Source organism: Sciurus carolinensis, chromosome 1 (assembly GCF_902686445.1).
Source record: "Sciurus carolinensis chromosome 1, mSciCar1.2, whole genome shotgun sequence".
Classification (NCBI taxonomy): domain Eukaryota; kingdom Metazoa; phylum Chordata; class Mammalia; order Rodentia; family Sciuridae; genus Sciurus; species Sciurus carolinensis.
The window spans coordinates 200257676-200285101 of NC_062213.1; the positions used below are offsets into that span (position 1 = coordinate 200257676).

Below are 27426 nucleotides of genomic sequence, written 5' to 3' on the forward strand. Positions count from 1 at the left end.
AGCCTCCTGGACACACAGATGTCCTCTCACGGAAGCTCTGGATGGGGCAGGTGTTGAGTCTCACTGGCAGAGTGGGACGAGCCTCGGCCAGTCAGCAGAGGTGGTGCTCTGCTGGTGGGTGGCTGTGGTCACAGGCCATCTCTGAGCTGGAGAGGACCATCCTCCGTCAAGCTGTGGGGTTTAAGCGAGGCCTGCGGGATTCCACCGGGGAAATCGGGGTGCTGTGTGACGGGGAGCAGGGGAACCAGGCGCCGAAGCCATGCCCCTCCTTGGGAAGGACAGCATCCAGCTTCCCATCTCCCCCAGCCGGCCCATCCGTCTAGTCCCACAGACCGAATCGGGTCACTGGCTGACACCAGGGCGAGCGGGGCGGAGTGACCTGCTCGGGTTGAGCTGAAACCGTTCTGTCTTCAGGAGGTTCGTCCTTCAGAGACAGACACGCAGCCCCAAGTAGTCCAGCAGGTGGCCGCAGACCCTGTGGATGCTCTCCTGGAAGATGTAAGGCCGCTGTGATTCGGAAGTAGAGGAGGGGTCTTTGCCGGCTCCCAGCTCCCAGTGACCTTCCCGTGGTGTGAGAGGCCAGCTCTCCCCCCCTGCAGCCGAGGCAGGTGAGCGAGCGGAGACGAGGCCAGCCTTCTGGTGGGGGTCCCTCAGCCCTGCACGCTGGAACCCTCTCAAGGCCCAGAGCCTGTCAGCACGCAGCCCTGGGGCAGTGTGACCACCAAGAGCAGCGTGACCTTCGTGTGGCAGGGTCCAGATCCACCCAGTGCACCCCTGGCTCTGCGTCCCTTGTAGATGGCCAAGAGGGTACAGCCCTACCTGGCCTGGCCAGGCCATGTCCTTGAGCGTGCAGCGGAGAGCGGGCCTTTCAGGTTCAGTGTGGGCTGAGGGGTCACACCTGCCTGGCTGGCAGGTCCACTGCCTTGGTTTGGGGACATCGTCTGAGCCTTCGGGTGCGTGTGTGGAAGTTTTTCTCTCCCGAGGAGCCGGCGTGGCGTGGCATTGAGAGTTTGAGCTCGGCCACTCCAACATCCACACGCCGGCTCTTGGATTCACTGGCCTTGTGACCCAGGCCAAGTGACTGGACCTCTCTGAGCCTCCGTTTCTTCATCTCCCAAATGAGGATTGAATGAGATGGCAATACTGAAGTCCTCTGCAGGCGCGCAGGCCCCGAGGGCGAGGCTGCGAATCCTGTCCCACGGTCACCCAACCCCTCTCCGGCACTTCTGCAGTTTCCAGGGCCTTTCTGGAAGGCAGAGGTGGCTTTCTGTCGTCGTTGTCCTGTTTAGCGACACGTGACGGCAGAGTGTATCTTGACGTACCTTACACACGTGGAGCGTGACTTCCTGTACTTGTGGTGGCACGAGCTGTAGAGGGTCGCTGGCCGCGTCTTCCTACGTGAACACGGGGTGACGTCCCATGCACCCCACTCCATGCCCTCACTCCCTCCCCCTAAATCTAATCCAGGGAACTTCCACCCCCCACCCCGTGTTCTGTTCTGAGTGACACTGACGGGTCACGGGCCACACCGGGAGAGACCAGGGCTCTGCGGCAGACGCTTTCCGCCTCAGTCCAGCTCTCCTGGGACAGTCCCTCAGGCGAGCTCCCTGATGTGGCACGCAGTCAGTGGCTTAAGACAACACACTTACCCTCTTGTGGCTCCAGAGGTCAGAGTCCTACCCTGGGTCTCCCTGGGCCAAACACCAAGGCTGCGTGCCTTCCGGGGCTGCGGGGTCACCTCCTTCCTTGCCCTTTCCGGCTCCCAGAGGCCACCTGCAGCCCCCGGCTGTGGTCCTTCCTTGGGCCCTTCCTCCGTCTTCAGGGTCAGGAAGGTCGCATCACGACCTTCTTCCGTGGTCACCTCTCCCGCACCCCGTCCGTGTTGGGTGCCCCTCATGACTGCGCTGGGCCCCTGGGACTCCAGAACCATCTCTCTTAACGCCAGCAGATCAGCAGATGGAGTCCCAGGGCCTCTTCACTTCCCTTTCCCACGTGAGCTACCGTGTTCACGGGTTCTGGGGACCAGGGTGTGACGTCTGGGGGCCGTTCTGCCAGCCACTCCCCCAGGCCTCTGTCCTCTTGTCAGCACAGTGGCAGCGCCAGGCCCAGCCTCCCAGGGACCTTAGGGTGACTTTGTGAGATGGTCGATGGGAAAGCGTTGGACATGTCTGCCCTGACGCCTGCTCACTGCAGAACTTCCCCGTGCCACACGGAGGCCAGGGGACAACGATGCCGCGGTCCCCACGGAGGAGGGGCTGGTGATGGCCCTAGGGAGGGTTTACCCTCGCAGAGCAAAACGGAAAGAGGGGGTGTCGGCCGTGCCCCCGCCGAGGGGCAGCTACTCCAGGAAGACTCTGGTCGTCCCAGCGAGCTCCCTGCAGGGGAGATTTGGGACATTCGGGGGCTCTCCTAGGCCACAAGGACCAGACTGCATTGCACAGGGACGGCAAGGGTCCCATCCCTGCAGGGGTGCTGGGTGGGGCCGGCACCGCCCTGGGATTCAGATCCAGGGAACGGAGGTTGGGGGCTAAGGTGAGGGAGGCGTCAGGATGAGGTGGCGGCAGCAGAGAGCAGAGCAGGGCAGGAGAGGGTCCGCCCCGGACAAGAGCGAGGTGAGGAGAGGCGGAGGGGCAGGGCCGCCTCAGGGAGCTGGGTGGCCGGTGGATCTGGGCCCGCTTGTGAGCACCTCAGGGAGCCCCCGAAGCTTTCTCCAGATGTGTGACCGGACCGGGCTAGTAGAGAGCTGATGGCCTCTGAGGACACTGAGGCTCACGGCAGTGGGGAGAAGCCCTGCCTCGCCTGGCCCCGAGCAGGGCCCACAGGCTTGCTGCCAGCCAGCTATCTCCTGTCCCAATATCCACTTCCCCTGAGTCCCCAAGACCTCCAGGTCCGGGTCCCCAGCCTGACAGTGTGACCCCAAGCAGGATCAACTCCAGGCAGTTGACCTTTGTCCTCGCAGAGATTAAACTGATGCCTAATTAGTAGCCTGTGGGATACTTACCTTGGCCCAGCTTGCAAGAAATTGAAGGCTTGTCCTTGGAGGCTGGTCCATAAATTACGCCTAATTAGCTAGAGGGCTTTGTGGGACATGCCTGCCCTGGTGCGTTTTGGACACGCCGGCTCTGTGACCTCCGCGTTTCCTGTTGGGTACGGAGGGGATGCTGACGCTCACTCCCGTTAAGAGCTCGTCTTTCGTCTTCCAATCCAACACCGCCAACGGCAGCTCTGGGGGTGCCGGCTGCCGGGTGGGGCCCTGCTCGGCCACAGCCCGACTGTCCTCTGGCTGAGCACCCAGCCTCCGGAGCCTCGGTGTCGCAGGTCTGCTTCACAGTTCCGACGTTCTGAGTCTAGAAGCGGATGACAACCCCGCACACCGGGGAATGACCACAGCAAGGTGGGGCCGACCCCACCACACCCAGGGACGCTCAGCAGCAGGGCCTTGCTGAGACCAGCGGTGGCCTCATGAGGGTTCCAAGATCCCCTCCAGGGCCTGACCCCCATTCGCAGGCTCTCTGGGCACCCGGTTGCCCCGCAATCTGGAATTCACGCAGCTGCATCCTATTAGCATTTCAGAGAGGGACGGGAGCTACAGAGACACAGGCAGACCTTGGTGCCCCAAATGCTGGAGTCAAAACGAAGGTCAAACTCGGGACTTGGGAGCGTTAGAAGCAAGGTGTGCTGGCAACTTTTCTTTTTCTTAAAACTTGATTGGATTTTCTTTTTTCTGTATACCTTTATTTATTTATTTTAATGTGGTGCCGAGGTTCGAACCCAGTGCCTGTCACTGCGAGACAAGCGCTCCGCCACCGAGCCGCACTCCCAGCCCCGGCAACTTCTAACTAGGTACCCACAGGCCCCTGCCCCCATGCGTGGGGTACCTAGCCTCCCCGAGTAGCTGAGGCCTGGGAGGGTGAGGCTCGGGCCTGACAGTTGCTACTGAGCGCCCACCCGAGAGCCAGGGCTGGCTTCCCGGGTGTGACCCTGTGCAGTAACACCGGGTCCTCAGAGCTCTTCATGGGTTTTGAACATGTGGCCGGCCCTAGTGCCTGCCCTGCCTCATGGGGTGCCCACCTCTTCCCTCCCAAGATCCCCTCCAGGGCCTGACCCCCATTCGCAGGCTCTTGGGGCACCTGGTTGCCCCACGATCTGGAATTCATGGGACCGCATCCTATTAGCATTTCAGAGAGGGACGGGAGCTACAGAGACACGGGCAGACCTTGGAGCCTGGTCAGCTTCCTGTGGTCCACTTCCGCTCCAAGGAAAGAGGAGCTGGGGTCAGCTCTAGGGCCAAACTGCACCTCTCTGGACTCCAAGGATGCTTGTTAAAGATCTGGGGTCACTTCTAGGTTCCCTGACCCCCACAAGACAGGGTAGTCGGATTCAAATTAGGGAGTCAGCATAGGGTTCCTGGGCTCCTGGGGAATATTCACCCCCTAAGGCTGCCAAGCCCCAGCTTCGCATAGTAAACCCAGAGGCCCCTGAGTCTGGGGGCTGGTGGGTGAGCAGAGAGGCAGCCATGGGCTCTCAGCTGCTCCAAGTTGTCCCTGGCGGGGGCCCCAGCTCAGAGGCTTCTGACCGCTCTTGCTGTGCAGTGCGCATCTTCTTGCACTTTTGACCTTCCCCACAGCAGCACAGGGAGGCCAGTTGGAGATGGTAGAGTCCAGAGAGGCCAAGTGACTCATCCAGAAGTCACACAGCAGATCAATTCTGGAGCAAATTCCTTGAGGCCCCAACCAGGCTGCTTTCCACGCCACGGGACAGCCCAGGCCCTAGTGCTGCCAAGGGAACGCAGTCATGGCCGCTCAGAGCTCCTCGGAACAGGCTGGCTCGCCTGATGGGGGCAGCGAGCGGCCATGGGGACTCTCTGGCATCCCTTTACAACGGAAGCGTATTAGGCCCCCAACCCCTGCGGGCTTGAGCGCCCCAGGAACCCTAGGCAGCTTCTCCAGGCCTGCGCAGGAGGGCCAGCGCTTGGGTTTGCAGGCCCCTGGGGCAGGCGGGGCACGGGGTCCCCGTGGGGAGGCTGACCGCAGAGGGGTGGAAGCTCCAGCCCCCGGGATGCTCGGGAGGGAGGCCCTCCAGCGGGGCGGGTGCCTGCGGGCGGCGGGGGAGGGCGGCGGGCGGTTCACGCGGCGGCCAGCAGACGGGCTGCGTGTTGCAACGTCTGGTGGCGTTTGCAGCATCCTGTCCGCGTGTGCAGCTGGGCTGACCTCGCGGCGCGGAGGAGCGTGTGTGGCTCCGGCCGCGCGGCCCGAGGCTGCTGGCACCTTGCGTCCCATTTGCAGCTCCGGGTTCAGCCGCAGGTCAGCGGCGCCCATGACGTCACGGCGTTTGTTTACCGCCGGTCTGGTGGCGGAGGAAGAGCCGGCGGCCCGGGTGGCTGGGGGGGACCCCTTCCCGCACCTTCGCCCCCACCCGGCTCCCTCTCCGTCGCCACCCAGGACCCCCACCCGGCCCCCGGCCCCTCCCCCACCCCTCCCGCCGCACCCGGGGCCCCGGCTCGACCCTCTCGGCGCCCCCCTCGCGCCCCCGGCCCCGCCTCTCCACCGCCCACCGCGCCCCATCGGCGTCCCGTCCGCCAAATGGGACCCCGGCCGGGCCCCGCCCAGCCCGCGCTCGGAAGGGCGCCCTGGAGCCCCGCCAGGCCGAGCTCGCCCCCTCGGTCATGTGAGCCGGCTGGCCTGCTCCCCGCGCGGCGAGCCCAGCCGCTGTGTCCTCGGAAACGGCGCTGCCCCGGCCAGGTGGGCCCTTGGCCTGCGGCGCCCTCCTCCTGGGCAGTGGCCCTGGCCGCCGGGCTGCCCGGCTCTGCCCCTCGCTCGGCTCCCCGGGGCTTCCTGGGATCTTCCGGGGGACCTGGGATAGAAGCCGCGCGCCTCCTCTTCCTGATACCGGGGACTTGCCAAAGCCGACCTTCCCGGAGGAGGCGCAGGGATGGCAGCCTTGGGCTTGTTTCTGCTCAGGCTGCACCTTAGGCCCCTCTTCCTCCGGCAGCTGGGAGCCAACCCTGCAGGCTCCTTAATCACCCCTCTTGCTCCATCACCTAAAGGTGCCCAGCACCTAACGCCCCCACCAACGCCCTGGCTCCCACCCCCCTGCAAAGCGTCCATTCTAGCAGTGGGAACTTGCTGTAAAATCCAGAGACTGTCCTTCCTCTGTGCACAACCCTAGCGAAGGGCTTCCTGTCACACTCCAAGCAGAAATCAAAGTGCCACGGAGACTGGCCTCCTTGCCATCCTCCAGCGCACCGAGCTCGTTCCCACCCCAGGGCCTTTGCCCTGGCGGTTCCCGCTGCCTCTCTCTGAGACAGCTCTCCTGCAGGTCCCTCAGGTCTCACTGACATGTTACCTTGCCCCTCCCCCACCTGAATACCCCTCCCAGTCCGTGATCACTGCCCCCACCTCCCTAGAAGCTCTGTGTTCCTTGGGCGCCCTTTTCAACACCTCTGAATGTTATGTAGTCGATTGTTCGCACAGCGCTTGCTCACCGCCTTCCACACACATGAACGTAAACACAAGTGTCCCCGTCCTCGGGGGCCAGGCCAGGCAGCAGTGACCACTCCGTAGATATTCCCCAGGTGAATGAAGAATCAGAACAAGGGCATTAGAGGAGCCTGGCTGGGGAGTCCCAGGTCAAGTGCCACCTTGACACCTCTGTGGGCAGAGCCCGCGCTGGCTACCTGGGCTGTCGGTGAGTCCCTCTGGCGGAAGGCAACTCTGAAGCTGGAGATGGTCTACACGTGCTGGGTCCGCCTCTGCCCCTGGCACCCCACTCCAAGGTCACCTGGCCTTCGCCACCAGGAGGTCCAGATGGAGGGACTGGGGCTGCACTCAGCGACGGCGAGTTTCTCCACCCCTGGGGCTGGCCACGTGCGGCCCAGGATGGAGGAACCAGGGAGGCGCCAGTTCTGGCTGGAAGAGATGTTGACCAGCAGTTGTAGGGTCTGAAGTGTCCCCGTCCTCGGGGACACCGGCCCATCTTGGTAACTGGAAGAGATGGAGCCTGGGCCGGGGGGGATGTCCTCCAGGAAGCTCCCGGGTGGCCCCTGAGCACAGCCTAGGAGAGAGGGTGCCCTGCCCAGAGAGGGCACCCGGGAGGCGGGACCTGAGGTGGAAGTGGGCCACATGGGCACGGGGACCAGAGAGTCCTGGGAGGGGAGGAGCTGAGTGCAGGAACTGGGGACAGGTCAGGAGGGACCCGCTGTTTCCACAAGCAGGTCGACAGGGTCTGACCGGTTCCAGAAGGAGCTGGCAGTGTTAGGCATGGACAGGGTGAGGGGCACTGGGGCTGGGGTGGCAGCAGGGAGGCCATGGCTGTGGTCCTGCTGGCGCCATGGGGACAGGAGGGGGTCGGCACCTGGGTTCCCGAGGTGACCTGACAGGGGCGCTGAGGGACTGACCTGTGCTGAGCGGAGAGGAAAGGGGAGTAAAGAGCTGCTCAGGGGAGGCGGGGCCTCGGGCGGGAGGCGGGGCCTCAAGTGCGCAGCAGGCGGTTGGTCGTGCAGGTGCCTCTGGACCTCGTGTACCTAAGGAGGATAGCAGGACCCACCTGTGTTCGTTTCCAGTCGCCGCCATGAGAAGTGACCACAAGCCGGGTGACTTAAAACAACAGAACTTCATTCGAGTCCCGAAGTCCCGAATCATGGTGCTGGAGGGGTCACGCTCCCTACAAGGGCCCTTCCCGCTCCTGGTGGCTTCCCAGGTTCCTCGGCTGGTGGCTGCCTCCCTCCAGTCTCTGTCTCCGTCGGCACCTGGCCTTCCTCTCCCCTCTGGGACGCCTCCATTTTTTCTGGGGTCACCAGTCACCGACTTCAGGCCCACCCTGGTCCAGGGTCGGCTCACCTCGAGGGCCTTCACTGTTATATCTGCACAGACCTTTTTTTTCCAAATAAGGTCACACAGGTTCTGGAGCTTAAGACTTGGCATAACTTCTTGGGGACACAAATCACCCTCCCGAAGCAGCCCCTGGGCAGTTGCGAGGATGACATCTGAAGTCCCGGAGTAGGCACACAGTGAGCCTTAGAAGCGTGAGCCCTTGCCTGCGTCCCTGCTCTCGTGGAGACCAAGGATGCTCCCGGCCAGTGCACCCAGCCACCAGCCCTGCCCGGGCTGACCAGGGCAGCAGCTCCGCCCCCACCGTCTTCCTTCCTCAGTTCCAGGATCCTTGCAGCCGGGCAGGCCCTGGACACCCTCGTGTGCTCAGGAACACTGTGCAATAAACACAGACACTGTCCCTTTGCTCCAGTGACTTCAGTGGCCAAGGGACTCGTGCAGCGTGGGCTGGACTTCCAGCTCCAGGAGGCTGGAGGAACCGTGCCTCAGTTTCCTGGTGCGGAAATGGGCGTGATCCCACCCCCACCCTGTCCTGAGCTGCAACAGGACCAGCCTGCATCGGTGATGAGCAGGGCCTGAGGGACAGCCAGCACCACCTGCGTGGTCACTTCTGTGCCTCCCGAGGGGGTCGGGTCCAGGCTGGACGTCTGCCTGGCTGAAGCCTCTGCCCAGCTCCAGGTCGCGTCAGGATCTTGTGGCGGGCGACATGCCAGCTGATCTAATTTGAGGAACTTCCTAACAAACCTCTTCCACAACTGAGCCAGCAGCCACCAAAACATTCTCCACGGGCCGAAGGGGTGCCGGAGCCAGCGAGCACCCAGGCTCACAGGGCTTCGTGGGAGCACTCTGCACAGCACCTCCAGCATGCAGGACCTGGAGGGACTCTGGAGGACCTAGCCCAATCCCCAAGAGAGGGCCCAACGACTGTGTCACCTCTGACCTCCTGGGGTGAGCAGTGGGACCCACGTCATGAACCTGAGGCTGCACGCAGTAGTTGCTGTTTCGATTATCATTAGCACGGTCCCCTCCACCCTGAAAACCAAAGTCATTCAGTGATGCTTGCCCGGGGGACCCCAGCTGGGGCTCCGAGTCTTGCCTCCCCTGGACACGGCCTTGATTGGCAGAGGCGCAGAACACAGTGGACTCCACTCCCCGTCCTCCCCCAGGAGGACCCAGCCTGCAGCACACAGACTTTGGAACTAGGGCTTGAGGCAGAAAGAGCCGAGGGACTAGAAAGTCCGGAAAGAAGACGTCACGAGGCAGTGTCCAGCCGCTGTCCCTCCTTGGAGGGTGGGCTTACAGAAGCAGAAGAGCCATCAGGCCTGTCGGATGTGCCCAGGTGACAGGCCAGGCGTGGCAAGGAGTGAGAGGCAGGGGATCCGAGTGGGGCTCGTCCCAAGGGCAGAGCACCGTGCTGGACAGCAGGGGCTCAGACGCCCCTAGTATTAGCCTTGGTCCTCGCAGAGACGACAGGCAGAGAAGGCTGATCAAAGTGTCGCTGCTCTGGATGACGGGCAGGAGGGAGGGAGCCTGGGAGGACCTCCGCCAAGCCCCCTACCTCTCGGCAGCCCCAGGGTTCGCCAGAGTCCAGCTTGACAATCCTTCCTCCCCAAGAAATCCTGCCAGTGAACCACCTAGAACTTTCTCTGCAGGTGGACAGTTTTGACCGGCTGGTCCCGCCTGCCTGGGCTGTGGCTGTGGACCGAGGAAGTCCTCCAGGTCAGGTGGAAGGACGGGGAGGGAGGGGCGGCTGCCATTCTTGGTTCTGCCGCTCGCCCAAGGCTGTGTCTGAGGGAGGCCAGACAGGGAGCCCAGCCGGGTCTTTGGGCACCTTCGCCCCAGTGACCAGTTTGGGGGCGGAAGAATCTCCTGTGGGGAGGAACCTCCCTTTGTCGTCACTAAAGTCACACCAGCTGGCGTTCACGGAGCCCTTTGGACCCTCCCAACCCCGCTTCCCGGTGGGTGCTTCCAACCTAACCCACAGATCTGAGTGGGGTCCCCGAGTTCACCTAACTCCTAAGTGACAGATCAGAGAACTGACCCCTGGCACGCTGGCTCCAGAGCTGGGTTCTGGGTTGCTTTACTGGGGACAGGGAGCCTTCTCTTTGGAAATGGACAGGGATGTGAAGAGGGGACCCAGAGGCTAGCCTGGCCCCAGATGCGCCCGGAGCATGTAGAGCGCGTGCCCGTGTCCCAGATGCCCCGTCCTGCCTGCCGCACCTGCCCAGCTCCAGGGCAGACTAGCGGCTCTGTGCTCTCCCGTTCTCGCCTGCCCACCAGGGTGGCTCTGATGGACCGCCCTGCTGGCGGTGCTGAGAGGGAGGAGATGGACCCCCTCCAGCCTTCCGTGGCCCAGCCCACCTGCCTTGGGGCCTCTGGGGCTATTTTCCTTCTGTGAAGCCAACAGCACAGCAGGACACGCAGGACCCAAGCTGGTCTGCCAAAGACCTGCCCAGGGACCTGGATCTTTCCGGGCTGCCAATTATAAACTTGTTCCTCCTGGTTGCCACTCGAGACCCCAGCTCATGTCCCTGGTGAATGTGCTCCAGAGCTGAGTTCCCGGCATGAAGGCCAAGTCCGGGCGTTGGTGTAAGCCCCCCTGGGAGAGGGAGGCAAGCTGGGTAGGAGAGGGGCACTCGGTGTCCTCCAGTCCGCAGATTTTTCTAGAGGCCTCCTGGGGCCACTGGCTGGAGCTGTTAGTTGAACTTCTACTCTTGCCTGGCCCGCACTGGGTCTGGAGGATCTTGCAAGCTCTCAGGAGGCAGGGGTATTGGGAAATGGGCCAGCACCCCCACCTCTGCACATAGCGGGCACAAGCAGGGCTGGCAGCGCAGTGAGAACCAGGAGTTTTGCTGTTAGGGACAGTGCGACCCTGGCAAGTCACTTTATCTGTCTGAGGCCATAAAAAGAAGGGCTGCCCGTCCACGGGGCTGCGAGGATTAACAGGTAGAAAGCACTTAGGCGTCTTCAGCACAGTGCCTGGCCAGGCAGGGATTAGTGTTAGACAATCGTGGTGGTGTAGGGAGAACAGAAAGAGTACCCCCCAGAACCCGGGGTATTCAGGCAGGGTTTTGCAGGATGAATAGGAGTCCACAAGTAGCCTTTAAAACAGAGAAAAAACAGCAGGAAGAGAATTACCACCAGTCACCTCACAGTGGATGGGGGCCCTGAGAGGCACTGGTGGGGGCTGAGGGACAAGCAGGGTGACCCCACGGTGCTGAGCTACCTGCGTGTGGTAATCTGTTTTGGAAAAGACCTGAGGGAAGCTGTGCTACGCCTTCCGTTGTGTGGATCATAAACAAACGTGAAGAAGCAGATGGCGGCCACCTCGACGGCTCCCACTTGCACCCTCTCGCCTGTTAAGGTGGGGGTTCAGGTCACCCCGGTGCCTGACGCTGGGCTGTCTGCACACTAATCCCTGGGCACGTGTCCCCGCTGTGAAATGCCTGCTTCCCCAGCCGCGGGAGAGAGTGTGCCGAGGGTGGCCTGTGATTTCTCAGCCTTTTCTCCTCGTGGGAAATCCCAACAGAAAACAGCGATCACTGGTTGGCGCCAGCCCTGTGTGCTGCGTTGCACAGGACCCTGTAAAGAAGGAGGTGAGTTCTCTCCACCAGGAGAGTGGATGGAGCTGCTGTCCTGCTGCCTGACGAAACCTCAGTTCAAACCCCAGCCCCGGCACTCAGTGGCTGTGTGATCTCAGACATGATGCTTAACCTCTCTGAGCTGCAGTTTCTCTATCCGCTAGATGGGCATATTATGGCCACGTCCTGAACGCCTAATCTAAACGTCCCCTTGTTTCTTCTTTATCCCCCTGCCCTCGTTTGTGGCCCATGGTTTCCTATCTCGACCCCACTGTCCTCGCTGAGGTGGGAACCATGCCGGGTTTGTGCTGCTGGATCCCAGCACTGGGCTCTTGGTGGCCCTGGCAGGGGGCGCACGGGTGTTTTGAGGGACACGGAGTGAAATGGCAGGAGAAGGACCTTCGGGTGGGAGTGGGTGCCGGCGCAGGACACCTGGGATTCGGGAGCAGAGCCTTAAACCTCAGACTCCTGCCACGCTGGGCTGGGGCACAGCTGCAGAGGGAAGGGCTCTGGGTTCGAATGCTGTCCCCGCCACACGGTGCGACTCGGGTGAGTGACCTCGGTACCGTGAAAGCTGAGCTAAGGCATCTCGCAGGGCAGCCAGGCCGGGGGAGGGCGGGCCAGGGCTCTCGGCTCCCCGCGCCTTCCGGGGAGGGGACAGGAGCCCGCCCTCTGCCCCGCGGGAAGGGAGGCTGGGAGGTTCGAGCCTCCAGAGCCCCATTCTGTGAACCTGGCCTCCGAGTAGGTCTGGGTGCTGACCATCCTGCGGGTTCCTTAACGAGGCCACACCGCCTCCGTGCCCAAAGTCCCGCGGCCTCCAGACCCCCAGCGGCCCAGCCACACCCGTCCTGGCTCGGGAAGGACGCGGGTGCTGTCAGCAGTCGGTCACCCCTGGGGACTCTGGCAGGGCCACCTGGGCGGGCTCAGGTACACCTGCCAGCTTCCTGGTCAGTGGCTCAGATTGCCCCAGGGGTCCAGGCAGGGCCAGAGGACCAGCGGCTGGAGCAGCTCCGCCCGGGAGGGGTCCCAGTGCCCTTCACTGGGCTCTCCCAGTCGGGGGACGCCACCTGTCTACACGGACAGAATGACAGTGTCCACCAGGGGACCTGGGGGAACCCAGCAGTGAGGCCGCACATGCTCCAGACGCACAGCATGCGACAGAAACCCGCAGCGGCTTGCACGAGGACACAGGGCAAGGTGGCACTGGCCGCAGCCTCCACGCCGGCTCCCGATGCAGCCGGCCCGCCGTGGCTGCTCTGGGGGACACCCCGGTCTCCCCCACTCAGACCCTGTGCTGAAGGCCGGGGCACCCCGGTGGCTCAGCCGAGGAGGACGGTGGGCTCTGGGCCTAGGGAGGTGGTTCCACCTTTGGCCCTTAACTTTCATTCCTTCATTCAGCAGACAGCACGGGCCGTCCTGGGCACGGGACACGCAGTGAGCAAGACAGCACTGAGTCCTTGGGGTCTCCAGGCCCAGCGGGGTAGGGGGTGAGGAGGGCAGAAAGGCCAACCGGCGTGGTGCCAGGGAGAGGTGGGGTCACTCACCAGCCCACCAGGGGCAACCTCGGCAGGCCCTCGGGAGGGTTCTGCCAACCCTCAGGACCATGGCTGTTGTCCTTGCTTGTCCCTGGAAGACGGAGGGCACAGCCTCCATCTCATCCCTCGCCCCACGGTGGATGGGCTCCCTCGTTCCCTGACTGAAGGTCTCCCGGTCCGACCCTGGGCAGCCTTAGACCCGACCCTCCCCACCCTTCCCAGGTTCATGCTTCCGGGCATGGAGCACTGGGGACCCCAGGCAGCTGCAGGGTTCCAGTGACGGGCACCCGAGGTCAGCGCCCGTCTCTCCAGGCATTAGACCCCTCCCTGCACCTTCCAGCAAGCTCCCCAACTTTAAGCTTTCCCTCTGTTGACTTACCCAGAAATTCTTAGGGTCCCCAGAGGTAGCTTTCCACCTCAGTGGCACCACAGGGAACTGTGCCAGCCCAGGGGTCCATTACCATGAGAGACAGAGATGACGGAGCAGGAGGAAGGAGGCCTCATCTCAGGCTGGAACACTCAGAAACTGGAGGGAGGGAGGGAGCGAGGGATGGAGGGAGGGAGGGATGAGTGGATGCAGGGCTGGTAGGTGGGTGGACAGATGGATGGAAGGATAGATGGATTGGGTGGGTGAATGGATGGACAGACAGATAGATGGACAGACGGCTGAATGGATGAGTGGATGGGTGGGTGGGTGAGTGGATGGATGGATGGATGGATGGATGGATGGATTTGGGTGGGTGGGTGGATGGATGGAAGGATGGATGGGTGGGCTAATGGGTGGCAGGTGGTGATACGTGTGGATGGAAGGAACCCTGGATGGCGGACTGTGCAGGTCTGGTGGGGTGGTTCCAAATTTCATTCCTGGAACTAATGTTTGTCCTTTTTCTTCTCCATGATCTAAACCTCCCAGCCTCTCAGGAGGAGCACATTCCAAGTCTGTTTTTAGTTCAACAGACAAGAAAGTGTCCCTTGGAGCCTCTCTAATTGCAGTCTCTCTGCCCTTGATGGACTTCCGTGGTCCTGGAGATGGCCGACGGGATTCTCCCTTGTAAAACCCTCTGTATTTCAGGACTTCAATTAAGATAAATAATTGACTGAGTGGGGCTTTCAAACTGGGCTTTCCCAGAGCTGTTTTAGGGGTTGAGAGAACACTTTTCTTTTTTAAAATACTTGAAAAGATAGAAACAATTCTAATTTTTAAACAATCAATGGACCAGAACCCCTGTGCGTGCCGGTCTGCCCCCAGCTCAACCCGACTCGCTTACACTTTCTCAGTGAAAGTTCTGCGCCTCTGAGACAAGTAGTTAATAGACCGCGGTCGCTGGAAGTTCTCGTCCACCGACTTCTCACTTTACCAAGCAACGGCGTAAGGAGGGGTCAGTGGGATTCTGTGACTAGAGCGCCATCCGTAAGTCCCAGTTTAGAGGCCCGTCTTCCCAAATGAGCCGTTTTGTTCTCCTTGGTCAAGAAAATATTCACTAGAGTAAGAAAATGTTATGAGTCGGACGTATCATTTATTTCTCTTACTGTTCTCGCATGTTGGGGTTTCCGTACCGGGTTTTATTTTCCTGTGCAGAAGTTCACCGATAATTTTAAAAAGAAAAGAAAATAGAAACTCACTGGAGTAATCCCCAAGAAACAGCTTCCTGCTCTGGCTTTTCCTGATTCTATCCTGGGCTTGTAGGTCCCCGGCCTCCCGCCCTCTGCCCTGACAGCTGACGCTTAGTTAAGGCTGTTAGTCCCCCCAGCCATCTAACCCTGGGCTCTCGTGTGGAGAGATGTGTTAATCTCCCTCAGGTCAAGGGTGAGAAGGAGCCGGGCTTCTCTTCTGAGCCTTTATGGGTCAGCCATTCATAAATTTGCCCAAACCCTTGAAGTATCCATTTTTTGGTCTGGCAGGGCCACCTCCTGGTGTACGGAGCCTGCATTCATTACCTGCCAGGTGAGGCAGCAGTTCAGTCTCAGCCGGAGATTGGCTGCCCCTCTCCTGTCCTCCCCTCCCAGTGCGACAGGGGCAAGGGGGAAGGCCCACTTGGCCTCTGCAGCCTGGAGGCTGAGCCTCCTGATCCATCCTGGCCCTAGACCTAACAGGTGGGAAGCTGATTTGGAAGAACATTCTGGAATATTGTGCAGAAAGACTCTGCTCGTGCTGTTAAGTATATGAAATTATTAGCACTGGGCTGGCAAGAAGCACCCTGCTGGAATATGACATTAGAAAGACTCATAAGTAACACGTTGATCATAAATGGGCTCGGAAACCACTGGGTCACCAAAGAGTCGGCTAATTTCCCTTTTACAATTCATATTGTAGGCTGGGGATGTAGCTCAGTTGGTAGAGTGCTTGCCCTGCAAGCACAAGGCCCTGAGTTCAATCCCCAGCACCGCAAAAAAATAAATAAAATAAAAAAATAAATCCAAATTGTTCGTTTGTTTCGTATACCTTGTTTCGGGGTGAAATCAGGGAGGTTAGAAATTTAAAGGCAGTTTATTTCACTGGACTTCTGATGGTAACTGCTTGGTTCATGACCACCTTACTTTCTTCTTCCAGATTGTTCTCTGGGGTCGGACTGAGAAATGCCTGAAGGAGACGACGGAGGAGATCCGGCAGATGGGCACAGAGTGCCACTACTTCATCTGTGACGTGGGCAACCGGGAGGAGGTATACCAGACGGCCAAAGCTGTCCGGGAGAAGGTCAGTGGCTTGGGAGGGCCTGTCCTCAGAGCAGCCGAACCCAGGGTAACGCCAGGCACAGGGGACACGGCCTGGCAGAATGGCTTCGTCCGGGGCACTTGAGGGGACTTTCCTGTGGAGCTGGTCCGGGTCGCATGGGCAGGGACTGGGGCTGATGGCACAGTAGCCTCATCACCCGTTGTCCCCCCGGGAAATTAAACCTGTGGGTTTCTCTCCAAGACTCTGAGAGGCAAAAGTCCCACTGCCCTCTGAGAAAATCCTCCTCCTGACTCGGGCCAGCTAGGGTCTTGGTTGAGCCCGAGAGGGGAGCGGCCACCCGGGAGGCCTCCGGCTGTGCTGGCGGTAACTCTCAGCTTCGTTTCTTAGAGCTGCAGTGCGTCCCGGAATCGTGCCCGCCACACATTGTCCCTCGCCCTCACACACAGCTGGGGCACCACTGCCATCTTACAAACAAGACTGGTGCTCAGAGCTTCCCAAGGCCCCGCGTGTGGGCTGCTGGGTCTGCTCCGCGCCCTCACGCCCGGCCCCTCCCACCCACAGGTGGGTGACGTCACCATTCTGGTCAACAACGCCGCTGTGGTCCACGGGAAGAGCCTGCTGGACAGCGACGACGACGCCCTCCTCAAGTCCCAGCACATCAACACCTTGGGCCAGTTCTGGGTACGAGCCAGCCCCGGCGCCCGGGAGCCTGGACCCAGTGGGTGGAGAGGGGCTCCCTAGGACCGGGACGGGGCCAGCGGGGATGTCCAGGGACCAAGTGGGACCGGAGGAATGACCGGCCCGGAAGCCACTAGACTTTCCGATCTGTGACCCCGGTGTCCCGCAGCAGGGCGCCCTCCGCCCCTCCCCCTGGAGGAAGGCTGGGTGACGGAGGAGCAGGGGCCCCGGGGGGCGGGTCCCCAGGCCGGGCGGGAGGGCTGGTGACACAGCGCTGCTCCGCACTGACCCCGTCCGCCCTCAGACCACCAAGGCCTTCCTGCCGCGCATGCTGGAGCTGCAGAACGGCCACATCGTGTGCCTCAACTCCGTGCTGGCGCTGTCCGCCATCCCCGGCGCCATCGACTACTGCACGTCCAAAGCCTCCGCCTTCGCCTTCATGGAGAGCCTGACCCTGGGGCTGCTGGACTGTCCCGGCGTCAGCGCCACCACCGTGCTGCCCTTCCACACCAGCACCGAGATGTTCCAGGGCATGAGGGTCAGGTCAGTGGGCGGCACCGGCCTCCCGAGCCCCGCGGCCGGCCAGCGTCTGCGTGCGGAGCGCGCAAGGCCGCGTTCCCCAGAAGCGCGCCTTGGCCTGGCGCTCTCAGGTCCTCCATCCGTGGGCGGTGGGACGCGCCGGCGGGTCAGGGTCGGTGGATGTCGCCCAGTGCTAAAGAGGGAGCAGTGTGGACAGGCGTGCGGCCTGGCGAGCCTCGATCGCCGCCCGGAAGCCGAAAGAGCACACCGCGCACGGTCCCGCCCGCTCGAGGTTCTAGGGTGGACAGCACCACACACGGGCCCGCCCGCTCAAGGTTCTAGGGTGGACAGCTCGGGGCCATGGTGCCAGAAAGTGCGCCTGACCCCCACCCCCGGGAGGCCGGGTAGAGCCAGGGAAGACGGGGCTCCCAGGAGTAAGACTGAGGCTTTTGCAGGTTCCTTCTTGGTGATCTGACTGGTGAAGGGTGATCCAGCCGCGTGCTTAAGGCGGGCACCTTTTATTGTTTGTAAATTCCAGATCAAAGTCAAGGAATGCAGAGGCCCAGCCTCACTCCTCCCGCGGGGGCCTCTATGTGGGGCTCAGGCTCGGGAGCCAGGCCCGGGGTGGCGGCGCCTGTCGCTGTGGTAGCCGTGGTGTCTGTGTGATGCGGTCTGAGTTGCTGCCCGCCTTCCTGCTCACCTGCAGAAGAGGGCGTCAGCGCTTCTGTGGGGAGAAGAACATGCAGAGCATCATAGGTGCTAGGCGAGTCCCCAGGAAAGGACGCTCTACGGATGGACCGTTGTGCAAGGTCACAGATAAATGAAAATCATCCAAAGATGATTTTCCCCAAGATTTTTTTGCTATCTCTGTGGTGATCTTGTTCTAACTCACAGGCTTCAGTTTCTTCCAGAACTGAGGATGGGCTGGGGCGGAGCCCGATGATAAAGTGCTTGCCTAGTCTGTGGGTGGCCCTGGGCTAGTGCCCGCATGTGAGACTCACTCAGCACTTACCTGGGAGCAGAGGTAGTTAGTGATCAAGAATCAAAAGTATCTGCACACTCAGGTAGGCCCAGTGACTCAGGAGGCTGAGGCAGGAGGATCATAAGTGCGAGGTCAGCCTCAGCAACTTAATAGACCCTGTCTCCAGATAAAAAATATAAAGGACTGGGGGGAGTGGTTCAGTGGTAGAAGGCCCCTGGATTCCATGCCCAGTATAAAAAAAATGGAATAAAATGTACCTGATTTTGAATCACACCTTAGCTACTCTGCAGTTATGAAACTTGGGAGTTTTATTACTTTGCTCATTTGTAGAATGGTGGAGATAATATTTGACTCAAAGGTTACTGGGAGGATTAAAAATAATTCATGTAATTCATCCAGTGCAAAGCCCAGGACATACTAGTTGCTCAATAAAGAGCTGCTGCCTGGGTTATTTTCACTAACAATAAACATCTGCAAAAGTGCATGTGAGTTGGGTGAGGTGGTGCAGCCTCTAGTCCCAGTGACTTGGGAGGCTGAGGCAGGAGGATCACAAGTTCGAGATCAGCCTCAGCAACTTAGTGAGACTTTCTCTCCAAATAAAAAATCAAAAGGGCTGGGGATGTGGCTCAGTGGTTAAGAGCTCCTGGGTTCAAACCCCAGTTCCCCCAACACATGTGCAAAAAATGCATTTGTTATGAATTTTTCTGGCATACCAACTCTTCATTTTGCCCCAGAAACATGTATTTACCTCTGATTTGAAAGGAAATTATGAGTGATTTTGAGATGGCTGTGCTCGTGACTATTAATATTCCACAATCGCTTTCTTCTCCCTTGAGGACTCGGTTTGATTTCATTTCATCTGCAGACACAAGAGGTGCCTAATCAATGCCCACAGACAGACGGGCATCAGTGATCTTCCAATCCTACTGGGCACGCTGAGCACAGAAGGGGAGGGACACTGGCCGTTATCACGTTGGCGTAGTCCACCTCCTGATGTCTGTCCTCTGTGCTGCTTGAAGAAATTCAAGCTTCACCCGGGTCATTTTTCTTAGAAGTTCAGAACACAGAGCCAAATGGGCTGGTCGAGTCTCAGCCCTGTGCAACCTTGGGCCAGTCACTTGACTTTTCTGTGCCTCCACTTCCTCGGGTGTGGAAAGGGCTTCATTGGCATGCCCTACTTCACGGGTTTGATGAGTGCCTACGTGAGAATTGACTAGCCGTGCCAGCCAGGCGGTGAGCACTCGGTCAACGGCAGGTACCTGCGGTCGTGCCGCTGAGTCCCAGTGACGTGGCCAGAGGGCACAGGGCAGACCAGTGCTCAGCCAGCTCCCATCTACTCCAGGAAAAAAAAAAGAATGAAAGCCCTGGATTCCCCTGCAACCAGGCTCGGCCGCTTCCCCGCGTGGAAGGAAGGGCCTGTCTAGGACAAACCGACCGGTTCCCAGGAGACCGGCTGTCCGGGGGCTGCTGCCGTCTCCAGACCACTCGTGGGTCCACTGTGTTCTGGCCACACCGCTGACACTTGGCCGCTCTCAGCACCCACGGCAGCCCTGCCCGAGCCTCTCGCCCCATTTGATGGATGCAGACACTGAGGCCGGGACAGCAGTTACTTGCCCAAGGCCAGGCAGGAGGAACTGGCTAACCCAACGTGGTTTCTCCAGGAGCCTGTGCGGCCCCCAGGGAGCTCACAGCGCTGCCGGTTCCCTGCGTGCCCACCCCCCACCACAGAGGCAAGGAATGCCGCCCGCAGACAGGCGTGGGGCTCCTCCGCCGGTCCTCCTGCAGGGCTCTCTGCAGAAAGGACCCCCAGCCCGTAGAGCTGGGTCTATCCATTCTGTCTTCTCTTCCCCAAGAGGCAGGGCTGGCCACAGGTAGAGGCCAGAGGCCCACCGGCCACCTCTGTGGGTTCCATACCAGTGAGCTACCTGGACTCGCTCATCCCCGCAGACCCTGGAGGCCGGTCTTCAGGCCTGGTGGCCGAGGCCTCTTAGAAGCACCCTCACCCCAGCAAGGAAAGCGCAGGGCAGGGGTGAGTCTGGGAGCCCGGGAGCTGCCCGCTGCTGAGGACTGAGGTCAGACCCGTGCCTCAGCACCCTCAGCCCTCTGGGGTTGAGGTCAGGGCCAGCAGCTCAGGCCCAGGACGGTGGGAGGAGTTCCGAGTGCAGGGCTGGAGCGGGCCCGGTGGCCCCGCTCACTCCCCAGAGCCTCAGTTTCCCCACCCATACTTTGGAGAGGATGGTGTGAGCACCCAGGACCAGCGCGGCTGGCGCCTACCGTCAGAGGCCTGTGCATAGGTCCCAGGAGCCCCTGTGTTTGCGCGTTCGATCCTTCATTCACTCAGAAACTCCCGGTTCGCACTCTGAATGAGTCAGTGAGTGGATGAGCTAGAGAACCAGCTGACCAGGTGGGGGGCACCTCCCACGGAGGCCCGGCCTCCAGACAGCGGGAGCAGGACGCCTGGGGAAGGCTACGTGTGCAGCCTCCCTCCAGTCAGCTCGTGTTCACTGAGCACCTACTACACGCCGGACACTGTGTTAGATGCTGAGGTACAACAGGGAGCAAGGCTGATCAGGCCTCTGCCCCCGTGGAACTCAAGGTGCTGGGGGACAGAGGCCATTCACCAGGAAACAGGGCCATTCTGGGTGTGCTAAATACGGTCACGGTATCAGCAGGGGGACAAGATCGGAGGCCACTTGGGGGTGGATGGGGGCAGAGGTCTCCCGGGGAGCCGGGGTGGGGTGAGCCTGGCTGTTGGACAGCCGTGAAGGGCAAGCGTGTGGGCAGCAGGAGCAGAGAGGCCCGGCCGGGCCCAGGCTGTGCTCGCTGGGGAGAATGCGGGCGCACGGGGCCCCAGGGGGCTTGGGAGGACGGCTCCCGGGAGGGCGCGCTAGGAGTCCTTGTTCCCCTAGGGGCTCCCTGCTACCTGGGCCCCCACAGGCTGGAGTGCGGAAGGTGGGGCCCTGACCAGTCCCAGCTGGGGGAGACCCCCAGGGCCTCGAGTCCCACACAGGAAGGGCCAGGGGACGCGGGGGCACAGCTGCCCTGAGAGCGCCGGGTCTCCTCCTGCCCTCAGGTTTCCCAACCTCTTCCCCCCGCTGAAGCCCGAGACGGTGGCCCGGAGGACGGTGGAGGCTGTGCAGCTCAACCAGGCCCTCCTGCTGCTGCCCTGGACCATGAACATCCTCATCATCTTGAAAAGGTAGGTCCCGGGAGGAAGCGCCAGCAAGCGTGCGTGGCCCCTGGGTCACGCACGGTGGGCGCGAGGATGAGGGCTCCGGGCACCACAGAGGACGGTCCTTAAAGCGGGAGGCCTCGGCCCCCCGCAGGTCTTAAAGAAGCGCTGAGGAAGGAGAGCACTCCGGGTGAGGGAGATGCCGCCGGGAGCTCAGCCTGAGAAAGCGGCCTAACGTCCGCTCATCTTTCCAGGACGGACTTGTTTTTATCTCATGAACAGTAGCTACAGCGAGGTGCAGTGGCCGCCTGTCGTCCCAGCTCTCTGTCAGGCTGCGGCAGGAGGGTCGCAGGTTTGGCCAGCCTGGCAACGCGTGAGACCCTGTCCCCAGGTTAGACCGAACAGGGCCGGGGCTGCCGCTCCGTGGTTGAGCGCTCGCCTGGACGTGGGGGCCCTGGCCTCTGTCCCAGCACCGCCAAATAATGGTGATAAGAATAAATCAGTAGGGGTGACGAACTCACTGCACGAAGGTAAATGTGCGTTTATGACAAGTAAGAGCGTATTTTCCAGATCAAAGTGACTCAGTCTCGAGTGGCGTCTTTGGCTTAACTGGAGACTGCGGACTCCATGCTGCTTCTCGTTTTAGTCTGGTGTGATCTCCCGTGTCACACGGCCTCTGGGGACCCCGCCATGTACTCATGATAAAGGCTGACGCTGTCTTATCATAAGAACAGCCCAAACTCGCAGACCCTGGAAGAGGTCTCGGGTACCCCGAGTTCCTGGACCCTGCTGTGAGAACCGCTGTCCTGCAGACTTCCAGCCCCGGCCCTGGGGGGGCTGACCGGGAGGAGCACAGGTGTCCTGAGGCAGGGCTCCGAGTACCAACCATGGCGGCCTCACCAGGGCAGAGCCCGAGGAGGTGGCTTCATACAGGATACGGTCCTCTCCAGAATCCGCCCAGTGTCCTCTTCCCCTAGAACTTTCCAGACTCTGCAGCAAACCCTTGCCACCCAGTTCCACACTGAAGGGGCCATTGCGGCTGGGCTCCTGGCTGCAGGGAGAGCTTTGTCCCTGGAGTCGTCAGTACTGACCGGGCCCCCCCGCCCCACCTGGGAGGCCCCTTCGGGAATGAAGACCCACGTGCCGGGCTGGCCCCTGCGGTTACAGCGACTCCCTGGAAAGCCAGCTTCCGCCAGCCCCTGCCACACAGCGACCACCGACCCCTGGGAATGGGACAGTGCCAACCAGTGCTTCCTCCTCCAAGCTGGGGGCTCCGTTGAGGCGCAGGGCGGAGAGTGGGATGGGGACAGCGGCACGCAGCCTGCCTCCCTCAGTCCACGCTGACCCCTGGGCCAGGATGCCCCTCGGCTGCCTTCCACAGCAGGAGCGCCGGCCTTCCCTAGGCCGGGATGGCTCTCTCCATCTCAGAGAATGTCTCAGAAGGCTTCCAGAACATTCTAGAGCAAAGTCAGTTTGTCTAAACACTGTAGACACTCTACGCTGACACTCCCCAGGAAGCAGAGGCCTCTCCCACCCCCATCCCTGAGGGACCCCTCCTCACCCTCCCGAGGGAAATCTGTGAAGTCCCAACCCTAGTGCCCCACCCCCAAGAACCTTTCTTTCTTTTTTTTTTTTTTAATTTATTTTTATTGTAAACAAATGGGATACATGTTGTTTCTGTTTGTACATGAGTAACAGCATACCATTTGCCTAGTCATACATTTACATAGGGTAATGGTGTTTGATTCATTCTGTTATTTTTTCCTCCCCCCCACCCCTCCCACTCCTCCCACCCCTTTTTTCCCTCTATACAGTCAGTCCCTCCTTCCTCCATTCTTGCCCCCCTCCCCCCCCCATTATGTGTCATCATCTGCTTATCAGTGAGATCATTCGCCTTTTGGGTTTTTGAGATTGGCTTATCTCACTTAGCATGATATTCTCCAATTTCATCCATTTGCCTGCAAATGCCATAATTTTATTATTCTTTATAGCTGAGTAATATTCCATTGTATATATATACCACAGTTTCTTTATCCATTCATCAATTGAAGGACATCTAGGTTGGTTCCACAGTCTGGCTATTGTGAATTGAGCAGCTATGAACATTGATGTGGCTGTATCTCTGTAGTATGCTGATTTAAGTCCTTTGGGTATAGACCGAGGAGTGGGATAGCTGGGTCAAATGGTGGTTCCATTCCAAGTTTTCTAAGGAATCTCCACACTGCTTTCCAGAGTGGCTGCACTATTTTGCAACCCCACCAGCAATGTAAGAGTGTACCTTTTTCCCCACATCCTCTCCAACACCTATTGTTGCTTGTATTCTTGATAATCGCCATTCTAATTGGGGTGAGATGGAATCTTAGGGTAGTTTTGATTTGCATTTCTCTTATTACTAAAGATGGTGAACATTTTTTCATATGTTTGTTGATTGCTTGTAGATCTTCTTCTGTGAAGCGTCTGTTCATTTCCTTAGCCCATTTGTTGATTGGGTTATTTGTATTCTTGGTGTAGAGTTTTTTGAGTTCTTTATATATTCTGGAAATTAGCGCTCTATCTGAAGTATGAGTGGCAAAGATATTCTCCCACTCTGTAGGCTCTCTCTTCGCATTGCTGATAGTTTCCTTTGCTGAGAGAAAGCTATTTAGTTTGAATCTGTCCCAGTTGTTGATTCTTGCTTTTATTTCTTGTGCTATGGGAGTTCTGTTAAGGAAGTCTGATCCTAAGCCAATTAGTTTAAGATTTGGACCTACTTTTTCTTCTATAAGATGCAGGGTCTCTGCTCTGATTTCAAGGTCCTTGATCCATTGTGAGTTGATTTTTGTGTAGGGTGAGAGATAGGGGTTTAGTTTCATTCTGTTGCATATGGATTTCCAGTTTTCCCAGCACCATTTGTTGAAGAGGCTATCTTTTCTCCATTGCACATTTTTGGCCCCTTTGTCTAGTATGAGAAAATTGTATTTATTTGGGTTTGTGTCTGTGTCCTCTATTCTGTACTATTGATCTACCTGTCTATTTTGGTGCCAATACCATGCTGTTTTTGTTACTGTTGCTTTGTAGTATAGTTGAAGTTCTGGTATTGCGCTACCCTGTTTCGTTCTTCCTGCTAAGGAATGCTTTAGCAATTCTGGGTTTCTTATTCTTCCAGATGAATTTCATGATTGCTTGCTCTATTTCTGTAAGGTACATCATTGGGATTTTGATTGGAATTGCATTGAATCTGTATCGCACTTTTGGTAGTATGGCCATTTTGACAATATTAATTCTGCCTATCCAAGAACATGGGAGATCTTTCCATCTTCTAAGATCTTCCTCAATTTCTTTCTTCAACGTTTTGTAGTTTTCATTGTAGAGATCTTTTACCTCTTTGGTTAGATTGATTTCCAAGTATTTTATTTTTTTTGAGGCTGTTGCAAAAGGAGTTGTTTTCCTCATTTCCCTTTCAGATGTTTCATCGCTTGCGTATAAAAATACTTTAGATTTATGTGTGTTGATTTTATAGCCTGCTATTTTGCTGAATTCATTGATGAGGTCTAGAAGTTTTCTGGAGGAGGTTTTTAGATCCTCTAAATATAAAATCATGTCATCAGCAAATAGTGACAGTTTAAGTTCCTCTTTTCCTATTCGTATCCCTTCAATTTCTGTGGTCTGCCTAATTGTTCTGGCTAGAGTTTCGAGGACAATGTTGAATAGAAGTGGTGAAAGAGGACATCCCTGTCTTATTCCTGTTTTTAAAGGGAATGGTTTCAGTTTTTCTCCATTAAGAATGATGTTGGCCATGGGCTTAGCATAAATAGCCTTTACAATGTTCAGGTATGTTCCTACTATCCCTATTTTTACTAGTGTTTCAGCATGAAGGGGTGTTGTATTTTGTCAAACACTTTTTCTGTGTCAATTGAAATAATCACATGATTCTTATCCTTAAGTCTATTGACATGATGGATTACGTTTATTGATTACGGATGTTAAACCATCCTTGCATTCCAGGGATGAACCCCACTTGATTGTGGTGCATGATTTTCTTAACATGTTTTTGGGTACGGTTTGCCAATATTTTCTTAAGGATCTTTGCATCTATATTCATCAAGGATCTTGGTCTACAATTTTCTTTCCTTGATGTGTCTTTTCCTGGTTTGGGTATGAGGGTGATATTAACTTCATAGAATGAGTTTGGTGGGGTACCCTCCTTTTCTATTTCCTGGAATACTTTGAGAAGTATTGGAATGAGTTCTTCTTTGAAGGTCTTGTAGAACTCGGCTGAGAATCTGTCTGGTCCTGGGCTTTTCTTGGATGGTAGGTTTTTAATGGCTTCTTCTATTTCATTGCTTGATATTGATCTGTTTAAATTGTGTATGTCCTCCTGGTTCAGTTTGGGAGGAGCATATGTCTCTAGAAATGTGTCAATGTCTTCGGTAGTTTCTATTTTGTTGGAATACAGATTTTGGAAGTAGCTTCTCATTATGTATCTCAGGGGTGTCTGTCATGATATTTCCTTTTTCATCACGAATTTTAGTAATTTGAGTTTTCCCAAGAACCTTTCTAAATTGCTCTACCTTGAAGGTGGTCTTTCCCGTCTTTCATGTGGAGTGGGCCAGGGCCCTGGGTTTGATTGAGCAGATGGGGGTCCTCTCTGTGCAGGCCAGGGCTAGGGGCTGGGAGTCAGCGACAAAGCACCCACGTGACAGGCAAGATGAGCCCAGGGCTCTGGGTTGTACCTGAGAAAAGCCTGTAGGTGAGTCTGGGACACTTCCCTGGAGGACCGGACACCCAGACTGTCCCTCGCCCCTCAGCCCCACACCGTACACCTTTGCTGAAGGAGGGTACTGAAGCTGATTCACCTCTGGATGCCTCCGGGCCCAGATGCTGTCCCAGGCTGTTTTCTGTTGCTGTAACCAAACACCACAGACTAGGCAGGTTATAAGGAAGAGAGGTTTGTCTCAGTCCCAGTTCAAGAGCACAGGGCTGGCACCTGCTGGCCCTCCAGTGGGTTCCTGCTCTACCACGGCAAACTGCCGCCATAGCAAAGCCACCCCAAGACCACCCACTGAGGCCTCCGTGGAATAGTCCACTCGGGAGGGCAGAGCGCCCTCAAGACCACCTCCCACTCCACCAATGACGGCCACACCGGCATGAGTTTCAGAGGGGCCAATCCCTTCACGCCACAGCAGGCGCTGAACGTGGCGGAGCTGTTGCCTCCCTTCACCTTGTAAACAGGAAGCTGGCCGGGGGCCTGGGAGGGGGGGGGTGCTTCAGGGAACATGGTTCCACTGTTGCTGACCATCGTCCCTCTCCTGCTCCTCAGCATACTCCCACAGGCTGCCCTGGAGGAGATCCACAGATTCTCAGGAACCTACACGTGCATGAACACTTTCAAGGGGCGGACATAGAGGCCGGAGGAAGAGACGCTCGCGGAGCCACGGAGCCTGAAGGGGCCATGGAACCTGGGCACACGCCCAGGCGCCTGCCTGTTGGCACATTTCTGCTGGGTGAGCAGGGCTGCTCCTGATCCCAGGGAAGAATATGGCAGCCCCCCAGGTCAGCCCCAGGACCTCTGCACAGGACTGATGGGTGTAACTCTGATCCCCACGGGGAGGCAAGAAACCAGCTAGCAGCTGCCTTGACACTTTTCTACGTTTCTGATTCTGTAGAGTTTATTGTTAAATCGCTTCTCAAGTCTAACCAGCCTCAGCAGTGTGCACAGACTATGTGTGGGAGGGTCTGTCCCTAGATGCGCCACCTCCCCCCTCAAACCCACTCATCCTCAGCTTGCGCAAACTGGCGGAACAGCTGGAAAGAAAAATAAAGAGAGATGGCTTTTGCAAGTCCCCATGTTCAAGTCCTTGGTGGGCAGTTGGGAGGGAGCCAGCCCCAGCCACGAAACCCCGTCCTTGGAGAGAACTGGCCAGCTCAGGGCCCCAGCTGCCAGGAGAGGGGGGGCAAGGCCAGGGGAGGGAATGGAGTCCAGGCCTGAGGGCAGAGGGAAGTGCCCGGTTCCTTGCCAGAGCCCTTCCCAACACCACGTGGTGCCCTGGCACGACCACCAGGAACCAGGCTGCAGAGTGGGCCACAGCCAGGGCGGCCACAGCTGGGCGGCCCTCGGTCCTGTGCCAGCACCACCAGGCCACAACCTGGGAGAGAAGAACCACTTCACAGCCAGGGGCTGGGGCTGACGGCCCCCATCTGAACCCCTCCAGTGGAGATGCTGGTCATCTGGTCAAGAAAGGTCCATGGGTCAGTGGTGACAGACCACTGCAGTAAGGCCAGTGCGATGGCACAGCACTGACCCCACACCACACAGAGTGCAGGAACAGGGAAGTCTGGGGCTGCAGAAGGTATTGCAGTCATGGGGGAAAGTTCCAGCCCCAAAGAGATGGCAGGGGGCCCTGCAGGTCTCGCGGGGCTCTCCTCCCGCCCCAGGCCCGGCTGGCAGGGAGGCCAACAGGGCAATCTGCAGGAAGC

The 27426-nt window shown here is 58.6% G+C and overlaps 1 protein-coding gene across 1 annotated transcript in view; it reads left to right on the forward strand.

Moving 5' to 3' along the window:
• Positions 1 to 26797, forward strand: part of Dhrs3 (dehydrogenase/reductase 3) — a 36090-nt gene extending 9293 nt beyond the window's left edge. The window contains exons 2-6 of the mRNA XM_047516625.1: positions 15497 to 15640; positions 16181 to 16300; positions 16602 to 16840; positions 20872 to 20997; positions 26270 to 26797. Coding sequence (XP_047372581.1) covers positions 15497 to 15640; positions 16181 to 16300; positions 16602 to 16840; positions 20872 to 20997; positions 26270 to 26354 — 714 coding nt within the window. The 3' untranslated portion in view covers positions 26355 to 26797. The remainder of the gene's footprint in view (positions 1 to 15496; positions 15641 to 16180; positions 16301 to 16601; positions 16841 to 20871; positions 20998 to 26269) is intronic.
• The last annotated feature ends 629 nt before the right edge of the window (positions 26798 to 27426 follow it).